This window comes from Panthera pardus, unplaced genomic scaffold, assembly GCF_024362965.1.
Source record: "Panthera pardus isolate Hobbes unplaced genomic scaffold, ASM2436296v1 HiC_scaffold_10, whole genome shotgun sequence".
Classification (NCBI taxonomy): Eukaryota; Metazoa; Chordata; class Mammalia; order Carnivora; family Felidae; genus Panthera; species Panthera pardus.
Genome location: NW_026526655.1, coordinates 29,394,784 through 29,417,438, shown reverse-complemented (window position 1 = coordinate 29,417,438; position 22,655 = coordinate 29,394,784). Strand labels below are relative to the sequence as shown.

Genomic DNA, 22,655 nt, shown 5'->3' with positions numbered 1-22,655 from the left:
AAGGGGTGGATCTCCTATTATTTGGAAGGTTTTCAAGGAAGAGGTTGGGGGAGGGTTAAAAAGAAGCCTGATTGCAGAGTGGTTGACTGGTGAAGACGCATATGCTCTCCACATATCTTGGTAGGTTTCAGTAGTTTCGCATGTGTATGCCTAATGACACTTGAATTTGGTTGATACAAGTCAAATTTATAAGCATAAGGGGCTGATTATGTTCTAATGAGTACTAATGCAATCTCAAAGCTTCCATGGATTGAAGGCCTAAAAAAGTTAGAGGACTGAAGTCACTTGTACAATAAAGCCATGTTTTTCTTCTCAATCTCTATAGTAATACATGATTTTATTTCCTATATTTCACTCTTGCTCTTAAATTATCTGGTTTATATATTTGTTTACTTAAATATTTTTGGTCTTCTCTAGTAGAATGTAAGTTCCACAAAAGCAAAGATTTTGCTTACCTTGTTTATTGACATATGTCCCCCATGCCCGTAACAGCAAATGGCATTGTGTTTGTGTGTGTGTGTGTGTGTGTGTGTGTGTGTGTGTGTGTGTAATATTGAACAAATGAATTGCTTTGGTTTGGGCATATGCGTCAGTATATTTCAATACCTTATTCTTTGCCTGTCTTCATCTACTATGTTCCCCACTAGGTTCTGGGTTTATGAGTGGTTTAAAACATATCTTGATGGTCTCTCATTGCACTTAGTAGAGGACATGCTTTCAAATAGTAAATATCCAGTCATCTCAACAATCTCCTTTCTTCTCAGGAAGATGCTGTGGATGGACCCTCACATTTTATTGTCCTGACCTTACCCCAGAGAAGGAGCACAAGGATGGGGACTGATGGTCAAAGGGAATAGAGTGTGCTTATCCCAAGAGGGACTGGAGTTCAGGACAGGGTGTTATATATTTCCAGTTTCCCTCCTTGTTTTATTAGCACCAGTTAAATGACTAGGTGCTCTAATAGAAGACATCCTAAATAGCCAAGAAATTCTTTTTTTGGTGAATGAAGTTTTGCATCATTTGTTTTATCTGAGGAAAGAAGAACATCAGCTCAACAAGGTCGTTTTCTTAAAGACCTTCCATAGGTGATATGGACTTAAAAAAATTTTTTTTTGCTTGAAATATACATAAACAGAATGGGATTAGTCATAATTCTTGGTCCTTGATATACTCTTTCATTAATCCATTGAACTTTTGTATGCAGGTATTTATTTACTTGCCTACTTATATATTTAAAAGTCTATAATATATATAAAGAATGAATCTACTGTTCACTGTGATGGTCAGAACATTCACAGTAACTAAAATTGTCTGTGTGAAACTCTGTGTGAAACTGTCTTGTCCATTGAACTCTTCCCTCCTAATGTAGGTACTACCTTGATTCCTATAATAATTTTATTGCCATTTGAAACACACAGTTATATTCTTTTAAATATTCCTAATAAATGTGTTGCTTGGTTTTAGTTGTCTTAACTTTATAAAAAGGGTATCTGCATTTGTATATAATCTTTTGGGAGTTCTGTTTTCCTTTTCAATATATTTTTAAAGCCATCCACGGTGTTCCAACTAGCTGTACTTCTTTCGTTTTAACTACTGTGAAATAGTCTGTTGTGTGACTATACTACAATGTATTTATTTATTCCCTACTTTTTGGGATTTTGTGTCGTTTCTGGTTTCTTGCTGTATGAATGGTATCTCTGCGAACATTCTTGTACATATTTATCAATGTACAAATGCAAGCATTACTCTGGTGTTTGCACTGAGAAGTGTATACTTACTCATAGGGTATAGCAATGTTTAACTCCTCTCTATAATGATTATACCACCTCTAATTCTTAATTTCAATGATTTTCTAAATCCAATGTTTCTAGACATTTATTTCATCAATGGATTATTCCCATAAATCATCGATAACAAATTGAGAAAGCAGAAAAGACTTTTGGAATTATATAATTGGACCCATATGATTTGCAGAGAACATTGATGCGTAGGAGAGCTGAAATGCCTTGCTCAAAGTCCTAGAAACAAGGGGCTTTCAGTTGTATCCCCAAGTAGCTTATGCAGCCATCACTGTATTTTTACTAGCATCTTCTATTTCTCAAAGAGAAGTGAATATTATTAGTGAATAATAGTGAAACTTCCAGTTTTAAGATAAAGAAGTTAAGACCTAGGAAAAGAAAAGATAAACAGCAAAAGAGTTATCCCAATTTAGGGTTAAAGTTGCCTCATTTTCCTTCAGTTCACATTGCCTTGTGGGGCTGACTTTGCTGTTTGCTTCTCCCAAAGCCATTCCCAACTCCCTGCACAAAGTACTTTACCCCCTTCCACTGGAGCTTTTTTTCCCCAGACTTACCTCATCTATAAATGACCATGTGGCCTAGGGGTAGCCTCTTAATTTAATGCTAAGTCCATGGTTTTAGGAATGTTTTCATTTTCTTGATTAAAAAGTAATGGAGGTAGCTGGGCCGGAACAATCCTTCTACTTATTTCCTGCCTTGAATGCAGATGTGACGTCTGGAGCTGTGGCAGCTGACCTCAGGGTCCAAGGCAAGGATAAGGGAATCAGAAAGGTAGGGCCTGATATTTTTGGTCACTGAAGTAATATTAGCACCCACACTTCTCCAGACCTCTTCTTAGGTAAGAAAAAGAAATCCCTTTTAATTTAAGCTACTGTAGTCAGGTTTTTTGTTATTGCAGCTTACTGTGTTTCTAGCTAATACAGCATGTCACCAAAATGATCTCAAACTAGATTTAGCATGTTTCTCATTTTCCAGTGCCTGAAAGTTAAACTCTTGTCATTGAATGGGAGATGTCTTTTCCTCAAGGAAAATGATTTGATACTTTCATACTTAGCATCTACTTTTAGATTATACTCTTTCAATAAAAAAATTTCATTTCAGAGGATGTGTTTATAATTAAATCAAAGTAATATCTCCATCCAGCAAAAGTATGATAAAAAGTTTGGGCACTGGATAAAGAATAAAAACTGGGGGCGCCTGGTGGCTCAGTCGGTTAAGTGTCCGGCTTCGGCTCAGGTCATGATCTCACGGTTTGTGGGTTCGAGCCCCGCGTTGGGCTCTGTGCTGACAGCTCAGAGCCTGGAGCCTGCTTCCGACTCTGTGTCTCCTTCTCTCTGTGTCCCTCCCCCACTTATGCTCTCTCTGTCTCTCAAAAATAAATAAATGTAAAAAAATTAAAAAGAAAAACTAAATTGGCTGACTGACATTTTAATTTCTTTGTCCAGTCATAAGAAAGAAATATGACCAATGCAGAGTTGTTAAATGACACTCACTACCCCAGTCTCAGGTTCAAAATGAGACTATTCTCATAAATAAATTCAATCCACACTGATTGTGCTTTAAAGCTGAGAGAGTAGTCAGACATGATCCCCATTCTGAAGGAATGGTTTGGGTGGGAGTAGGAAGGTGAAGAGAGACAGATAAGCATGTATATGAATTAGAATATAGTAAGTGCATAATGAAAGTATGAACAAAATTGTGGCAGAACAAAGTATGAACAAAATCTGGGGCAGAGAAAAGCTAACTCCCTTAGAGGCACATGGGTCAGGAAAAGTTCCTCATCCCAGGAGCCCTGCTCATACTGTGAGATGTTTTTATGCCTTCGACATATAGGTCTGTGTCCTTATTGTTCTTTCGCAGATGTTTTCTTCTGGACAAAAATCCATGATTGTCATTGGACCTCTGACTTTTTGACTGTGAACCCCTCTACTCCTCCCACACATGGTGAGATAGAGGTTTTATGTTGGTTTTTTTCCTGCTACTCTATCATAATTAAAGCCTTAGGGAAAGAAACTTGCTAAAACTTCAGACCTTTGTCATAGTTGCTTTGGTATACAAACCAAATTGAAAACGAATCACTAGTGTTGTAGTCTCCTTTGGAAATGAGTAGCCCAAAAAGACAGGACTTACAATGGTCATTTTCGAATGACTGGGATTCTTGTAAGAGATAAACTCAACTGTTGACAAAGCCATAAGGATACCTATTGGCTTTGCAACCTACTAGAAAGAATGTGCAAAGGATGGATAGATCTTGAGAAGTACCTCCAAAAAACCCACCATTGTGCCTATGATCACAACTACAGTAACTTCACTTGTACAAGCAGGAAAAACATGAATGAACTATTCCTGTGTCACGGAGTAACTTTCCTTTTCTGCACATTTTAGAATCAATGCCCAATATCATCTGACTACTTCACTGCAATGTGTCCTTATGAATTTGATGACAATTAAAGAATGACTCATCCACTTACCCCAATGGGCATTCCAGGAAATTGTCCTTGTTTATTGCCATCTTCACATTATGGAAAAGCATAAAAGAATGAGAGAAAGTAATTATTTTTACTATCTGATCCTAAATGTTAAAGAAGCACCCTATTCTTAAAGGCTGCCCCCATCATTTGCAAATTAATGCACTGCTGAAGATGCAAACTATCTATATAACTGCTCTTGAACTTCATTAAAATTAATCGGAAGTCCTTTTTAATGTCTTTGAGAATTGCTTCAAGTGGCAAAAATCAGGAAATCTACCCATGGGGCACATTCAGCTAATTGCGATTTACTTCTCAACTAGTCATTCTTTCGCCCAAGGCTGCAACTGCATAAAACTGAAACAACTCTTTGGATGACAAATGCCAGTCAAACCGGTTTTTTGGCATCACGTAATTTTAAATGATCCATTGGTTCTCCAAATATTTTTAACAAGTCAGAAAGATGATATGATAGATTGATTCCAGATATAACTTATTAAAATGATTCTCTAAGTTGGACCCGCCATATCCTCCCTCCCAGTTGGTACTGGGGACATAGAGGAGAATAACGATAGACTACACAGTGAAGAGAATAGAGAGTGACAGATAGTAAATGTTCTCTGTTCTCATTCTTACCAGCTAAGTCACCCAGGGAAAATCCCTTAACAGCAAAATGGGGGAAGAGGAGGATAACATACGTTTTCCTTAGGGTCACATGAAACCAGGTATATAGAAACAATGTTTTGTAAAATGTTGCTGACTAAAAGTCATCATCGTTAGGGAGAGTTTAGTCTATGGAAATGAAGTCACAAGGATAAGATATCAGAATAAACATTCTAATATGTTACACAGAGCATAAAGTGTTTTATTCAAATGATTTGGTGGTGGCTTTCTTTTTATCTAAATTCCAGAATTAGTCTGCTATTTTTCTCTTGCAATTATTAAGCTGATGAGAAGGCCCAGATAAAAGACATATATTTCTTCCCAAGAATCTCTCCAGATTTCTCTGATAACCAAAGAATGAATACTGAATATACATTACAACAGAGTATATAGTCATTAGGATCTGCTTTTAAATAAAAATATTCAGGCATGCCTGGGTGGCTCGGTCAGTTGAGCTCTCAACTCTTGATTTCGGCTCGGGCGGTGACCTCACAGTTGGTGAGATTGAGCCCCGCATCGATCGGGTTCTGCACTGACAGCACAGCACAGAGCCTGCTTGGGATTCTCTCTCTCCCTCTCTCTGCCTCTCTCCCGCTCTTTCTTTTTCTCTCAAAATAAGTAAATAAACATTTAAAATAAATACATACATAAATAAGTACATAAAATATTCAATAATTTAATTTTCAAGTGTAAGCTGGTGAATCGTGTTTATGAGAAATGTTTACAGCTCATTATTTTCCAGGATGGCACTACAAAAGTTATACTGAAGGTCAAAACTTCCAGTTCCCAGTAACTATATTAGGAAAAAAAAAGATATGAGTAGATACTAGCTAGACTTTTAAAAAATGTATTTTTTAAAGCCGTTACTCCTATTAGCAAGAGCTGTAAGCCGTCTCACTGGGATAGCAATGCCACACATCCTCAGCTTTTACAAATAGCAGCGACCATTTCAATTCATGATGTTCACACTCATAGGAGAGGTGGAGCTCAACCACAGGGGTCTTTACCTTCAACCCATTTCAGCCTCTCCTTTTAGTGGTTGTGCTCAGAATTCAGAGCTGTCCCACCTCTAAAACGTGAAATGTAAATATCCCTCTCCTTGATCAGAGCCTCTCTGCCTTTCAGTACCTTCCTTCTTTATTCCTCTTACACCTGCCTTTTCCCTCCCTTATTGAGACCTCTCATTGCCTCCATTTCCTTCTAGTCTTTCCTTCTCCACCCCAGTCTCTTCTCTTTTGCTAACTTGCTTTTATAAGTTAGTCCTTGAGTCCTTTGCATCCATCTGTGTCAGCATTTACCCAACTCTAACACTAGGCGAATGTAATAATGACCATTCTTTTCTCCTACGTTCGGTCAGATGAACACCGCAGAAAAATAATAACCAGCATTTTTCAAGTACTAGCTACACGCAGCACCATTCTGAGTATTTTCCGTGTACGATCTCATTTCATTTTCACCAGCCACAGGAGACATTTTTGCTCATTTTACATGCAGGAAAACTGTTTCACAGAGGTCAGGTTGCCCATAACATTACATCAAATCACGAATGCGGTCAATTGTAGACATCCTATTATTTTAAAAAAGCAAAAGAAAATGCTGCAGTTCTAACTACAAAGTACCATCAGGTGATAGACACATTCTGATTTCAATGGTGTTAAATGTTAAAAAAAATGCATCTAAGAATCAATGAAATATGACCTATGAGAAAGATACAGTGTAAGCCCAGCTAGTTTGGCTACAGAATATAATAGTCTTCATTCATTAAGTTATTTTGCCTCATAAAAACCAGGCATGCATGCATGCAAATTTGTGGTCTCAAACTTTGCCTGGACTTTTAGTACTTTCTTTAGTCTCTCTTTCTTTCTTATCTCCTCTCATATCTTCAGTGATTATCCCAAAGTCTTTTCACTCTTAAGTGCCCTTCTTAACACCTCCCTTCGTTCATATTTTTGTGGCTGACTGTGCGTCTTACTTCATTAGGAAAATTGAGACCATCGCTCACCATCTCAACTTCTTCACTGCTGCCCACCTTTTAACCTACAGATATCCAGAGAGAGTCCCCTGCCCCCCCCCCCCCCCCCCCGCCTTCCTCCTTGTTCATAGAGCAAGCTTTGCCCCCTTCTGGAAAACACTGGTTTGTTTTTATTTTCATTCCTCTTCTCGTTTCCTCTGAGACTGTTAGTTGTCCTTCTCTCCTGAATTTCGACTTCTCTCTCTAGTGGTTTCTCTCCCTCAGCCTGGAAACATAATAAAGACCCAACCTCCAACCTTCTTTCCAATCCAGCTCCCTCTTCTTTTCTCAACTTCATAGAAGGTGCTTCACAGGGCCTGTCTGCATTTCTTCACTTTCCATTTCTCCTCAGCCCCCCACTCCTTCTCCCTGAACACTCAACTGAAATTTGTTCCTAATAAGCAACTTGGTGGCCTCCTGTTTTTTCAAATCCAATGGAACATTCTTTGCCTTCATTTTATTGGCCCCTTTTCTGAATCTGTGTGATATGGTTGATTTCCTCATTCTTTGTGAAAACCTCTGTCTCATTGGCTTCTAAGGAACCACACTTTTCCGGTTCGTTTTGACTCCGTTTCTCAATCACTTAAATGTTGGCACTTCCTAGTTTCTATCATCTGGCTATTCTTTTCCCCACTTTACATACTTTCCTATGAGGGTTTTACCTATTGTCTACAGGTAAGCCTAAACCCCAAATCTAAACTTCTCTCTTAAATGCTGTATCCCAAGTGTTTTATCATTAGTCCACACCTTTGCCTTGACTATTCAGCATCTTCATCTGGATGATAGTCATCTCAAACTTGACATCTTGAAAACCAAATTCTTGATGTTCCTCTCTCATATTGATTCCTCAAAACACTTTTCCTCTCTTATCTGGTGGTAATTCCAAACTTCCAGTTGCTTAGCCCCTAAAACTTGGAGTCATCTTCAATTTCTCTCTTTTTCTTATACCCCGCAACTGGTCCATCAATAAGTCCTGTTTTTCCTATCATCAAAATATATTCAGAATCCACTTACTTTCATTGACTCCACTGCTACAACCTCTACTCAATTCACCGTATCTCATTTGAATTATTGTATCAGCTCCCAACTGTACTTCCTGCCTCTGCCCTGCCCCATCCAGTCTGTGCTCTACTGAGCAGCCAGGATGGGTTTCTGACCACCTTTCTGACCTCACTTCTCACAATACAGAAAACACTTCTCACAGCACACTTTCCCCAAGCTTCCCTTATATCCCACTTTGAGCAATTCTTTCTCATGTATATGTATGATTCACTCTTTCACATTAATAGGATTTACTCAATATCTCCTCACCAGGAAGTGCTTCTCAGTATTCCATATAGAATAACTCTTCTCCACATCCTTTTCCAAACCTGCTTTACTTTTTTTGATGATCTTTTGTTTTTTCTAATCACAACTGATATATTATACATATATTTTGGGGGGGGAGGGCTTCAGAATGATAGACTCTCATTATTGACTCATACATGGCACTATTTGTTCATTTAATTAGCTTGTTATGTGTTTGTTTTGATATATAGCTGTAAACTCAATGTTCAACACAGAAACCGGAACTACAAATCATTATACATATACATAATATTTATATATTAATATAATTATATATTATATCATATTTATATGTATTATAATGATTTTTATATATGTATATATATATTTTTTTAATTAAAATATAAATGTTCTTGGAGAGCCTGGGTGGCTCGGTTCATTGAGTGTCCGACTTTGGCTCAGGTCATGATCTCACAGCTCATGAGTTCGAGCCCTGCGTCGGGCTCTGTGCTGACAGCTCAGAGCCCGGAGCCTGCTTCAGATTCTGTGTCTCCCTCTCTCTCTCTTCCTTTTCCCTGCTCGTTCTCTATCTCTCTTTGTCTCTCAAAAATACATAAAAGTTAAAAATATATATAAATGTTCTTCCCCCATCCCCACTAGAATGTAAGCTCCATGAGTGAAGGGACTTTGTTTTGTTCCTTCTGCATACATAATTTCTAGAATAGTGTCTGGCACAAAGGCACTGAAACATAAAGCAAGCACTGAATATTAATATACCGAAATTTTCAAAGGTAATGTCAACACATCCCAAACCAGAATTTCTGTTCTCTCTTCTTTCTTTGCACTCCTTATTTTTTCTCCCAGAAACACAGAACTGCTTTGAGTGCTCCCTCAATGTCTTTGCTCATGCTGACTTCTCTGCCTGGAGAAGACTATATCCCCTTTTGGCCCCAGGATACCTGTACAACTCCTTCCTCAAGAAGCTCATCAGTCACTTCCTCAAAGATACATTCTTTTCCCCCTCCTTTCCCTTTCCTTTCCACAGGATTCTCTCTGTGGTCACACACCTGTGTTTCTCTAATGACCTTCTCCAAAAGGCTGAGAGCGTCTTGAAGTTAGGAAGCAAGTCCAAGATCTCACCTATTATCTTTCCCTCCACCTTTTAGGGTGCAATTAGAAGCAGGCATTAGTATGTTCAGTTCACAGATTGAGTAACTGAAGGACACCCCATCCAGGTTCAGAGATGAAGAAAAAGCCCAGAACCCCTCAGGAATCCTCTTTGGAACTTTGTTTCTATCCTTCGGGTGGCTGGTCAGTTCTCTCTGTCTTCAGTAAACCTTGCTATAAGCCTGGGTTCCTCTCTGTGCCCCTCTGGAAGGTAACCATGGATACTATTGAGCTGACACAAAAGCCTTCAGTTAATGGAGACTCCAAGTGGTTTTTTAGGACACTTAGAGGGTTTCCAGGCGAGGGGCAAACCTTGGAAGCACTTGCAAAGCTAAGACTTTTGCTTCAGGCTCCCAGGCAGGGTGTGTTTCAGTGAAGGGAGACGCTAATGCTCAGCAGAGCTCCGTAAGCTTGACAGGGCTTAGTCCCTCTCTAAGGTATTAACTAGCTGTGAGTTGAGAACCAAAGGGAGTCCCAGGCAAAACGCAAGGCCCCTGAGGTGAATCTTCAACAGTGGGCTGGCCCAAGTGATGCCAGCAAAAACACGGGCTCCTGAGGGGATCCAGGCCACAGAGCCTAGAGGTAATGGGGGTGTCCTGTCCCCAGTTAAGGGGGCCTTCCAGCAACGTCTCCCTACTCACATCCTTGCCCCAGGGGCGTTTTTCTACTCTCAGACCAGGACTACAGACAGACAGAGAAATTCACACCCATGACGTTTTTAGGAGGCTCCTTATTCCCTTGGAGCCCTTTCTGACCGCTCTCAGGGTGCCCTCGTGCCTTCTCCGACCTCCGACCTCCGGGAGTCCTGGGTCTTCCCTCACATCTTTGCATTCTCAAACAAGGAGCTCCTGGAGGGTGGGGAATCTAGGGAGCCCACTCACTCCTAGACTGTCTCGGAGCTGGGTCCCAACTTTCCAGTTCCTGCCTCGCGTGGCTCCTCCCGAGGTAAGACCGGGAATCCAAACCGCAGAAAGGCTCAGTTCCACTGGGTGGAGGGTAGGTGTGCGTCAGGGTCAGTGAGGGCGTGTGTGGTTAAGCCTGCCGGTTACCTGAAGTGAGATCTCTAGGGGAGGGAGGGAAAAAGAGGGTGCGGGAGTTGGACTTGGGGGCGAGAGGTGGCGGCAGTTTCCCGGCGCTTTGACGTAGACTTGGAGAGGCGCCGAACACTCCCACTGCTTAAGAGGCACCGTAGCCTTCAGGACGCCGGGGCTGGGGACCGTCACTCGCTCCGGGAGCAGCCTGAGCTTTTCCTCTCCATACACTCGAGGGAATCCAGAGAGGGAGGTAAGTGCGAAGGGGTGCCCTCCTGAGACCTGGGAGTTGAGCCTCGGTGTAAGGAAAATAATGGGGCACAAAAGACACAGCGGGTCTTTGGCAGCTCCGCCTTGATGTGGGTGAGGCCGTAGAACCAGGTGTGGGATTGGGACGCCGCGAGCACAGCGCGGGGCTCGTAGCGGGGCGCACGCCGGACCCCAGGGTTGAGGAACTTCCAGGCTCGAGAAAGACTCCTGAGAAGGGAATCTAAAGGAGCCGGTGTGAGCGCTGTGGTGCAATCAGGCAGGGAGTCCAGGACAACACTAACTTCAGCACGCTGGACAGCGGCCCGCCCTCTTCCGATAACTTGCCACTGACACTTGGACTTGTCCCCTAAGGAAAAATAGCCTTTGGGGCAACTCGACTTTTGACATTTTAGTTGAGAGGAGGACGTACTGAATATAATTTTGTTCACGGAGAGATCCTGTGTAAGTGATCTGAAATATTTTTGAATAATCTCGTATCTCCGCGTACCTCTTCCAAATAGGACCATGCCTTGTTCAAAGGCAGTTCTGGAATATTGATTTCAAGGTACCTCAATATGTTCTGCTGCTGTGCAGAAGAGACAGATTCCATCTTAAGGTGTTATCCTCCTTACATATTCCAAGATAGATGTATTCCCATAAGTGTTCCTATGAGCGGTGCCTTGCTTGCCTTCGTGATACTAACATCTAAAATGTTTGGAAATATAAGGGAAAACTAAAAGTGAGCTACATGTACTCTCCTGTTTTTTCTTTATGTGAGAGTTGTTTCAGTGTGATATACATTTTGAGTAGTCTTAAAGGGTAAGATAAGCTTGTTTCCTTGGAAAAAAGAAAATTTAGATTATTTTAAGAACATTGTTTCTCATTGCACTTGTCTGAAGTGTAACATAATAATTTCAAAGTGGTATGTGGTTTAATTGTATTGTAACAGGCTTTGAGAGCCAGAAAAGTTGAGTGAGAGGCAAATATTTTCATTAAAATTCTTGAGATTTGTGGCAAGAAGAAAGAAATGATAAAACATCATCTTTATGAAAGTTATATGAGAATTGTAGAGCATTTTAGGTATTAATAAAGTGTCTATTAATTCTACTCTAATTGATTGAATATATGCCCCTTAGTTCTTATACTTTTAGCACACTACCTTATGTTTGTTTTTATTTATAACATTTTACTATTCTTATTTGTTTTAAAAAATTGAAAGTCACCCCGAATAAGAAAACATTTAAGGGTAAAATAGTTTAAAATTCTTAATTGCATGTGAGTCCTGGATGAGAAATAGGTAGGCTAAATTCAGATATTATAGAATAATTAAAGCCATGCAGCAAGATTTTAAATTTTCACTTACTATTCTTTTCAACTATGTTCCTCTGTACTCGGGAAAAACAAGTTCACTTATTCATCTCACAAAGGAACATGTCTTAGGAATAAACACTTTTTAATCTAAGTATCTTGGTTTTATAATACCTGGCTCGACGATGAGTCATTTTAGGTAGAACGGGGCTTATGATCTGGGAGGTATGATAAGACTTTTCCTAGGGACAATGGTGCATTTTGTTTGCTGACACCAAGGTTTCTAAAGGCATAATTATTTTCATTACTGAGTGGAGATCAAGTGAGGATTCATAAGATATTTCCATTCTGTGCAGTTTCAACACCATGGCCAATCCTGGGAACAGAAGAGGGATCTACCGCCCCTTGACCCTTACCTGCTCCCTGCTCATTGTGGGAATGTGCTGTGTGTCTCCTTTCTTCTGCCATAGCCAGACAGACCTGCTGGCCCTTAATCAAGCTGATCCTCAGTGCTGGGAATCTTCTTCAGTGCTCCTCCTAGAAATGCGGAAGCCTCGAATTTCTAACACTGTTTCAGGTTTCTGGGATTTTATGATCTACCTAAAGTCATCTGAGAACTTGAAGCACGGGGCACTGTTTTGGGATCTGGCCCAACTCTTCTGGGACATCTATGTGGACTGTGTCCTCTCCAGGAACCATGGCTTAGGAAGGAGGCAATTGGCTGGGAAGGAAGAGGAGATTTCAGCAGTGCGTCCACAGCACACAGGGAGAAAACAAGGTGGTGAACTCTAGATCCCATGTTTTTCGAAAGGGTCAATGAAGTATGAATGTGAGGAATTGTGAGGAAGAGGGAAATGGCTTTCGGGGAATCCATTGCCACATACATTCCTCTCAGGGGTGAACCCAAGAGCACATGAGTGATAGGAAGATAGCACTGCCTTTTGTATTTCATGGTAGCTGTTTGTATCAACATATTGTCATTTTCATACTTCATGTAAACAGCAGCAAAGAAGAGTCAAAAAGGCAAGTAAGGAAAAGCATGATTCTCTGTCATTTTCATACTTCATGTAAACAACAGCAAAGAAGAGTCAAAAAAGCAAGTAAGGAAAAGCATGATTCTCAAAATACAACGTAAAGGCATAAAGCGATTAGCCTGAATATTAGCAGTCATAACCTGTCTTTGCATGCTATGGATTTGGGAAGATTTGAATGTAAGTCTGGGGAATATTCACAGCACGCAAGCTCTTGCCTCTTTTAAATAGAAAAAAAGACTGCTTTCATGTAAATGGAGAGGCTCCTTGTAAGGTACTTAGTTGGTGAAGTAAAGGGCATAAAAATTGGCTAGCTTGCAGATTCACTCCTTGTTGCTTTTTGAACACATCTCAAATATGTAATTAACTTCCAGCAAGTTGAATGATTAATTTTTAGTAATTTGGAACTTCTGACAAATTTAGAGATTCTCACTGGTGTAAATATTTTATTAAAAAACAGTCTTCTCTGGGGGCACTAGAAGAAGTATCCTTTATAGAATTAGAATTAGAGCAAGTGAGCCCCTGTGACTAAGCTGAGAGATAGATACCCTGGCCCTATTCATATTGTTTTTGTTCCATTTTTAGAGTTGTTTCAACCAATGAGCTTGCAATCCTTGCAGCAAACCCTGTTTGGGTGCTTAGAATCATTTAAGCAATAGTGCAAAACTGAGGCATAAATAAAATTTACATTTGTATATTTTATTGTGAGAACTGTTATAATCCCTATAATTTCCCTATTAAAACAGCACTTAACAGTAATACTTCTAGAGCAACACTTTTTCGAGATTGTAGAGCTTTTCTATATCTAGTTTGCTTTAACCTCACTAAAAATCTTATGATTTGCTGATCCATTAAACCAGATAATCTTCTGCTGTTATTTATAGATAAATTTATTATTTTGGCAAGTGTCATTGTAACTTAAAACAATTTCCATATTTAGAGGAAATATTCTTCTATCAGCTTAGCTACTAAAGAAATACAAAAATAAGCGTCTTTCAATGTTGGTTACCAATATTTAAAAATTATTTAAACAGAGGCTGTTTAGACATCAGCATCAAGAGAATTACATACTTTCTTCACTTGCAGTCAAATGCTCTACCCCTGTATATTTTCTTCATTTGTACTGTAGGACTCTTTCTTCCATTCTTACCATATTTAGTTGTCATACTCAAATCACTACCAATATTTATCTTTTATATTTTGCACTCACTTTGAATTACTAAATTATCTATAGAATAAATGAATGTAATAATATTTGTGTTCAGATGAACACGAGAATAAGTATACACACACACAAGGTCTTTCTCTAAAGCAGCTTTCAGTTTGCTTGCTTGCAATGTGGCTATCAGAATAGTCAGAAGCTTCATGTAATTTTTGGAGCATATTTCAACATAGCATTTCTATCTTCTTCTTCTTCTTCTTTTTAAAGGCAGTAGATTTATCTTCAGCTTTGGAAGCCACTTTTTTAATCTTGCTACAGAGTTGCTGTTGACTCAGCTGGTCTGCAAACTTTAGTCAGAGTGACTATGTAGCAGGAGGGAACATTCCACTTTATTGGAGTTATTTTAATGTTTGACATAAACAACTGTTTGCAGATCAGGAAACAAAGCTTTCCATTTTGATTGTATCATCACAGTCAAAGAGGGTCTTGGGTCAAGGAGACACCGTGTCTAAAAGTTAAATAGTTGCTGGAACATCGAGATTTCATCTCAAGAGGCTTGCGGAAATCTCTAGTGGCTCAGCGGGGCTCTGGATGTACCTGCACGGATTCTCCACTAACTTTTTCTATTGTCCTTGGGGGATTAATATGCTACCAGGTTGGGATGGGGGTGAGGGTGAAGAGATGTTTGTCTCTCTAGTTCTCAGGGAAATCAAATCAACCAGAGCAGAAGGGAAGAACTAATATGTCTACATAATATGCAAGAGAGTTCTTATTTTGATATCCTCAAGTTTAATAGTTTAAATACACTTGAGAATTGTTGCTATGAATCATACTTTGCTAAAAACATAAAACTCCTGGGCACCTGGGTGGCTCAATTGGTTGAGCAACTGAATCTTGATTTTGACTCAGGTCATAATCCCAATGTTGTGGGATCAAGCCTGCGTTGGGCTCCACACTGAGTATGGAACCTGCTTAAGATTCTTCTCTCTCTGTCTCTCTTCCTCTGCCTCTCTCCCCCTCCTTCTCTAAAACAAAAAAAAAAAAATTAAAAAAAAAAAAAACAAACCATAAAACTCCTATTTTGTATGCCAGTATATCCTATTTGTTACTATTGGGCCAAAAACTATGAAAACAAGAGATATTAAATAGCTATGCAACCTCAGTCAACTTATTTAGCCCTCAGTTTCTTCATCTGAAAAAGAGGGGTGTGGAAAGAGAGGAACTGTAAAGTCTCTTTATGTTCTCCTTTCTAATGTTCTGTGATTCTATAAAAAAGAAATTTATGAGAGGCATGTATTTAACAATCAATAGAGTCTGGAAGAGCTTTACCCCAAGGACAGCTTGTTGAGCTGGGTGATGACCTAGATACTATAGTTGTTTATAACAGTGCTAAATAGGAACAGAGGGAATCTAGAAATGAGAATTCCAAAAATTCTGAGGTCTAGATGTGTTCTCACTTGAGAAAAGACTCAAAAGATCATTGTTAGTTTGTCTAGAAAGGATGAGTTATTAACTGAATGCTGTAATATCCAGAAGGTGTGAAAATGGTGTAACCAGCCTTAACCACCAAATTATGATGGATTTTGTCAAGGCAGAAGGAGGGAGAGAGTTATTAATTGATTTAGGAAAAGAGTAGGCTGATAACTTCCAAATAGAAAATGACCGATTTGACGTTAACTCATGGGTTAGTAAAGGCTTCAATGCAAATGAAGGGATTTTGAAGTATATCCTTGTTTGTGTCAAAACCCAATGGCCCTTTCCTTCAACAAATCATGCTTTGCCAGTGAGAGAAATTAAAAAAAAAAAACCTGCCTGCCTGAGACTGGCAGTTTGTATGTTCTAGAAAAATTGGGAGTCTTTGCATTCCTTCATGATAAGAACATTAAAATTCAGATTTATAATTTGATGATATTTGCAGTTGGTGTCTAGCTGGTAAATGTTAGTGCTTGTTTTTGTAAAACACCAAGCATTAGAGAAAACAGTGCTTCAGAAATATAAATAATTAGATGCACCAATGTTTGATTTTTGTTTTACTTTACTTACTCCAAGAAATTTCCTAGAAACATCTTTAGAAATTACTTATCTAGAACTCTACCCTAAAGAAATATTCAGAGATGTAACCAATCATGCAGTACATGAATCTTCACTGCAAAGCTATTTATAAAAGTAGAAAATGTGGAAATAATTGGAACGTCGCACAATAAGGTAATGGTTCGCTAAATTATGGTATAAAGTGTGTATGCATAAAATTATGGTTATCTCTGAAAGATTATATTATGTGTAATTTAAGTTTTTTCTGTATATTTTTGTATTAAAATTATATAATGACCACTTTTACTTGTTTAGTCAGAACATATCTTAATACATGCATTTTAGTTAACAAAGACATGTCTTTATTATACTTTACTTAGGTTATTTAACTAAACTGCAAAGGACATATAAACACAGATTTACATGCACACTCCTGCAATAAATTTATACAGACTTCTGATAGAGTGACAGAAATAACAAACTTTAAAACCAATTTATTGACATTTAATTAACCTGAGAATAATTTGGTGCTCTAACAACTACTTCCTTTTCTCTGCTTTCAGGTGCATATTCTCAGCAGCTAAGAACACCTTTCCTAAAGAAGAAAGAGTTGATTGAAGGTGTGATAAGCACGCACTTGCACGGAAGTGGGTCTAAGCTCATTGGGAAAGTCACCCGTGGCCTGGAAATAAAGAGAAAGTAAATCTAACCTCAGAGCTAACTCGTATCTTAGAACTAAAAAAACATTGTTTCCTTGACTCCTGATCATTTAATTACTTGAAATGGTGGGAATGTCCAGAGGTAAATATTAAGCCACGTTCTCTCAGCGTACCTACTTAAGGTTTTTCATTATTTTAGCCTGCTAGCATGTTCCTTCAAAGGGTGGCTTTACTGCCAGCTCATCCCACTATCTGAAAGAGTTAAAATAGCTTCCAAAGATGACCAGGGGATTGGGCGAGTCACATTGTTTGTATTCACTCTGATCAGTTGTTCTGGGATGCTGGATCTTGGTGAACTGGAGTGCCATACATTTAACTTGAATACACTGCATGACTTCTAAGCCAGTAGCCACTGCTTACGTACAGGCATAATGGGCTATATTTATTACCAGTTACTGACTGTCTATAATACCTAAATCTTGTTTGAAAGAATATTTTTGAATAATGAATAAAACAAAGAACAAGAAAAACCATATGCAATGGCAAATAAAGCATTCTTCTAATGGAAACAAAATTAATAAAAGCTCTGGATCCCAAGTGACGTTATTGGAGTCTTTTTTTTTTAAGTTCATTTTTATTTATTTTAAGAGAGAGACAGAGCAAGCAGGGAAGGGGCAGAGAGAGAGGGGGAGACAGAATCCCAACCAGACTCCACACTATCATTGCAGAGCTGGATGTGGGGCTCAAACCCACTGTGAGATCATGACCCAAGTCAAAGTCAAGAGTCAGTCGCTCAACCAACTGAGCCACCCAGGAGCCCCAGAGGTTTTTTTTTTTTTAATTTTTTTTTTAACATTTATTTATTTTTGAGACAGAGACAGAGCATGAACGGGGGAGGGTCAGAGAGAGAGGGAGACACATAATCTGAAACAGGCTCCAGGCTCTGAGCCATCAGCACAGAGCCTGACGCGGGGCTTGAACTCATGAACCGCGAGATCATGACCTGAGCCGAAGTCGGATACTTAACCAACTGAGCCACTCAGGCGCCCCAGTCTTTTTTTTTTTAAGTAGGTTTCACAACCAGCATGGAGCCCAATGAAGGGCTTAAACTCACAACCGTCAGATCAAGACCTGAGCTGAAATAAAGAGTTGGACACTTAATTGACTGAGCCACCCAGGTGCCCCAAGGAGTCTTTTTATTCCAATATTTTAATTTTTTAAATATTTATTTTTGAGAGAGACAGAGACAGAGTGCAAGCAGAGGAGGGGCAGAGAGAGAGGGAAACACGGAATCCGAAGCAGGCTCCAGGCTCTAGACCGTCAGCACAGAACCCCACTTGGGGCTCAAACTCGGAATGGTGAGATGATGACCTGGGCCGAAGTCTGATGCTCAACCAACTGAGCCACGCAGTCGCCCCATATTTCAATATTTTATATTACCATTACTGACAATCTAAACTCTAAGAAAAGAACAGTAAGTATAAGTATCTTTCAATTAGCTTATTTTCTATTTGATTAAATAATAAAACCTTATAGGTGGTTAGTTACACTTTGCACTGCAAAGCAAACTAAAATTAAAATGAACAGTATTATAATAAAGGAATCCATAAAAAATTTTTTCCTGAAAAGTGACCAGACCCAAATGAGGCTCATAACAGAGAAGTTCAATGAGTAAATTTATTTGAGATCCAGACACAATGTGATTTTTTAATATCTAACTACTTCATCCCTCCAATTGTACTATATAACCAATGCTTGACAACGAGTTTGAATTTCAGATATGTTAACAATTGACTTGCTTTTTCCAGATCTAAAGGAAGCTTCAGGAAATGTTTTCACTGAAGGTTTAGGTCCTCCTTAAACTAAAAATCTTATCCAAAGGGTTATCAGAAGACAGCCACAACTGAGAATTAAGTCCTAACAACAGGGGAAGTGAGTCCGAGGAAGGAACTGGCTTTTCCTTGTTAACCTTCAGCTTTTCTTTGTTAAGAGAATGAGCACATTAAAAACTGCCACTTTATCATTTCTTTAAAAAAAATTTTTTTTAAATATTTATTTTAAGAGAGAGACAGAGCATAAGGGGGGGATGGGCTGAGAGAGGGAGACACAGAACTTGAAGCAGGCTCCGGGCTCTGGCTGTCAGCACAAAGCCCAAACTCACAAACTGCAAGATCACGACCTGAGCCAAAGTCGGCCGCTTACCCGACTGAGCCACCCAGGCGCCTCTACATAGGCTTACAGTATTCCTTTCATGCCCCTCTCTCTAATACCTTTTATCACATTCTTAAAAGCCATCTCTTACAAATCATTATTATTATCTTATTATTATCTTATCTTATCTCTTACAAATCATTGAAGAAATGCCCCTCTTGCTTACAGAAAAACCTGCCCGTGGCTCCCCCGTCACCTTGGTCCTCTACAACTGGGGCTGACAATTTTTTCTGTAAAGGATCAGATAGTAACTATCATATGCCGGTAGGTCATCTAGTGTCTGTTGCAATGAATCATCAACTCCGCTTTTGGAGAATAAAAGTAACCATAGACACTATGTGAATGAATGAGCGTGGTGATGTTCTAATAAAACTTGCCTGTGGACAATGAAATCTGAATCCATATCACTTCTAAGCGTCACAGCATATTCTTCTTCTTTTGACTCTTTCAACCATTTTTGAAAATGTAATAACTACTCTTAGCTCATAGCTCGGACAAAACAGGCAGTCGGCAGGGTTTGGCCTGTGGGCTGTAGTTTGCTGATCTGTGTTGTAGGGGATGCTTATTAAACTTGTAAGGAAGAAGTTGGGAGAAAGTGAGAAGAAGAGCGAAAAAAAGCAAAATAAAAAAAATTGTAATAGGCTAAAGAGCAAATATTAGCATGAGGTTGAACAGGGATAACCCACTCTTAATCCTATGTAAATGGCCATCATTTTCTTCTGGGACAGTACTAGAAATTATAGATCATATAAAAAAAAATCCATGACTCTCTAAATGCAACATGGGTTGCACATCAAGACAATATCCATAAGACTGGACTCATAGCAATATTTATTGAGAGAAAATACAGAGTAGAGGCCCAGAAGCTGGGTTCAAATCTCAATTTCATCAACTACTGGCCAAGCAACTTTTGACAAGTTATTGAACCTCTTTGTGCCATAGTTTCCTCATAAAATGAGATATCTATTTGCTAGTTTTGTTGTGAGGAGTAAATGAGTTGGTACTTACAAGGTGCTTAGAAACTAAGTACTCTAAAAGTAAAAAAAAAATGTTAGCTATTACTTTGGACATTATTAAATTAAGCATCTATACTGGCGGATAGGTACATTAGCCAAACGCATTGGGTGCTGGATTTTAGTGAGAAATATTCACGTTTTAAAAACAAAATTATTTTGAGATCATCATTGGTTCATATACAGTTATAAAAAAATAATACAGAGACATCTTGTATACTCTTCATCCAGTTCCCCCAATGGTAACATCTTGCATAATTATAGTACAATAATGCAACCAGGAAATCAACATTGGTACAATCCACAAAGTTTATCCAGATTTCATCAGTTTTGCATATACTTGATTGTGTGTGTGTGTGTGTGTGTGTGTGTGTGTGTGTATTTAGTTCTTTGACAAGCCTGGTCTTCATCAGGAGCATCATCTCACATGAAAAAAATGCTCATTTCTTTCAATTATCAGGGAAATACAAATCAAAACCACAATGAGATACCACCTCACACGTGTCAGAATAGCTAACATTAACAACTCAGGCAACAACAGATGCTGGTGAGGATGCAGAGAAAGAGGATCTCATTTGCATTGCTGGTGGGGATGCAAACTGGTGCAGCCACTCTGGAAGACAGTATGGAGGTTTCTCAAAAAACTAAAAATAGAACTACCCTATGACCCAGCAATTGCACTACTAGGCATTTATCCAAGGGATACAGGTGTGCTGTTTCGAAGGGACACATGCACCCCCATGTTTATAGCAGCACTATCAACAGTAGCCAAAGTATGGAAAGAGCCCACATGTCCATTGGCAGGTGAATGGATAAAGAAGGTGTCGTGTGTGTGTGTGTGTGTGTGTGTGTATACACAACAGCGTAATAATTGGCAATCAAAAAGAATGAAATCTTGCCATTTGCAACAATGTGGATGGAACTAGAGGGTATTATGCTAAGCGATATTAGTCAGAGAAAGACAAATATCATATGACTTCACTCATGTAGAATTTAAGATACGAAACAGATGAACATAAGGGAAGGGAGGAAAAATAATATAAAAACAGGGAGGGGGACAAGAGACTCTTAAATACAGAGAACAAACAGAGGGTTGGTGGAGGCATTGTGGGTGGGGGGATGAGCTCAATGGGTAATGGGCACTAAGGAAGACACTTGTTGGGATGAGCGCTGGTTGTTATACATAGGGAATCAATCACTGGAATCTACTCCTGAAATCATTCTTGCACTATATGATAACTAACTTGGATGTAAATTTAAAAATAAAAAATAAATTTAAAAAGAAAGATATTAATACGGGCAAAAAAAAAAGAAAATACAGTCATCAATTCACTAAGTGCTACTTGAAGAAGACAGTTGCATTAATTCATGTAGATCACACACTGGAATATCACTAATAAGGTATTCGAATGAATAATGGCCCTCTATCGGATACCCAACACACCTGGATTTGACTTGGCCTTTTTTTTCCTTTGCCCCCACTCCCGGGGCTTTCGTCTGAACTGCAGGACTGAGATACATGAGTAGGGAGATGAAAAAAATAAAACTTACTTTCTTCACATTTCACACCAGATTATGGAGAGGTAAAAGGCTTAATTCTTTTAGTATAGATTTTGAAAATATGTTTCATCATCATCCAAGGGGTCTTTGGGCCTGGACTCCTTATCACTTCAAGTTGGACAAAGTGATTTGATCGACAAGGGCAGAGAAGGCCCTGCACAGCCGCTCCGCTCCACAATACAGGTCCATGTTTACCGAAGATTGCGGGCCTGAAATCAACAAACAGGAGAGTCCTTCAGAGAAAGCACTTACAGGTTCCTAAGCTGATCGTGCCAAAGTTCTAGCATGGAGAAGAAATAGAAACCATCGCTCCCCCATCCCTGCTGACAATGCCCTTTCTCTAGGCTATCTGGAAAATAAGATGGCTGTTATTTGCCATGATCGATTACTAATACAACTTGGTCTTGGGTTCTTAAAGGACATTCCCATGACTCTGAGCGATAATCTGAGGAGCCAGAAATCCCACTGTAGAGCAGAGGTTTTCAAACTCTGATGTATATCAGAATCACCTGGACAGTGTAAAAACAGGTTTCTAGGTCCTCCCCTAAGAGTTCTGATTTGGTACATGTGATGGTTAATTTTATGCCTCAACTTGACTGGCTACTGGTGCTCAGATATTTGGTCAAACATTGTTCTGGGTGTGCTGTAGGAGTGTTTCTGGATGACATTAACATTTGAATCTGCAGACTAACCGCAGCAGATTGTCTTCCCTAATGTGGATGGACCTCATTCAATCAATTGAAGGCCTGAATTAAGCAAAAAGGCTAAGTAGGAGAAGTCTTTCGGCCTGACTGCCTCGCAGCTGGAACATGAGTTTTCTTCTGCCTTCGGATTCCAGTTGAAAGATCACCGTTTCCTAAGTCTCCAGCCTGCCAGCTTTTGCACTAGAACCACACCCGCTGGTTCTTCTAGGTCTCCAATTTGCTGACAGTCGATCTTGGGACTTGCCAGCCTCCATAATCACATGAGCCAATTTCTTAAAAATAAGTCTCTTTCTATATTACA

General features: G+C 39.3%; 2 protein-coding genes across 4 annotated transcripts in view; one reads left to right on the top strand and one right to left on the bottom strand.

Annotated features, from left to right (window-relative positions):
* The window catches only part of ADAM23 (ADAM metallopeptidase domain 23), a 202,991-nt gene extending 185,528 nt beyond the window's left edge, over positions 1-17,463 (top strand). The window contains exons 1-2 of one of the 3 annotated variants that reach the window (XM_019446246.2): positions 12,346-12,761; positions 16,771-17,463. In XM_019446246.2, coding sequence (XP_019301791.2) covers positions 12,350-12,761; positions 16,771-16,910 — 552 coding nt within the window. In that variant the 5' untranslated portion in view covers positions 12,346-12,349 and the 3' untranslated portion in view covers positions 16,911-17,463. Of the gene's footprint in view, positions 1-3,659; positions 3,836-12,345; positions 12,762-16,770 lie in introns of those variants that run through there. The other 2 variants (XM_053905584.1, XM_019446240.2) reach the window with 2 other exon arrangements.
* Positions 17,464-21,755: 4,292 nt separating this feature from the next.
* DYTN (dystrotelin) overlaps positions 21,756-22,655 on the bottom strand; it is a 51,884-nt gene continuing 50,984 nt past the window's right edge. Inside the window, exon 12 of the mRNA XM_019445267.2 lies at positions 21,756-21,859. Within this exon, the coding sequence (XP_019300812.2) occupies positions 21,756-21,859 (104 nt within the window). The remainder of the gene's footprint in view (positions 21,860-22,655) is intronic.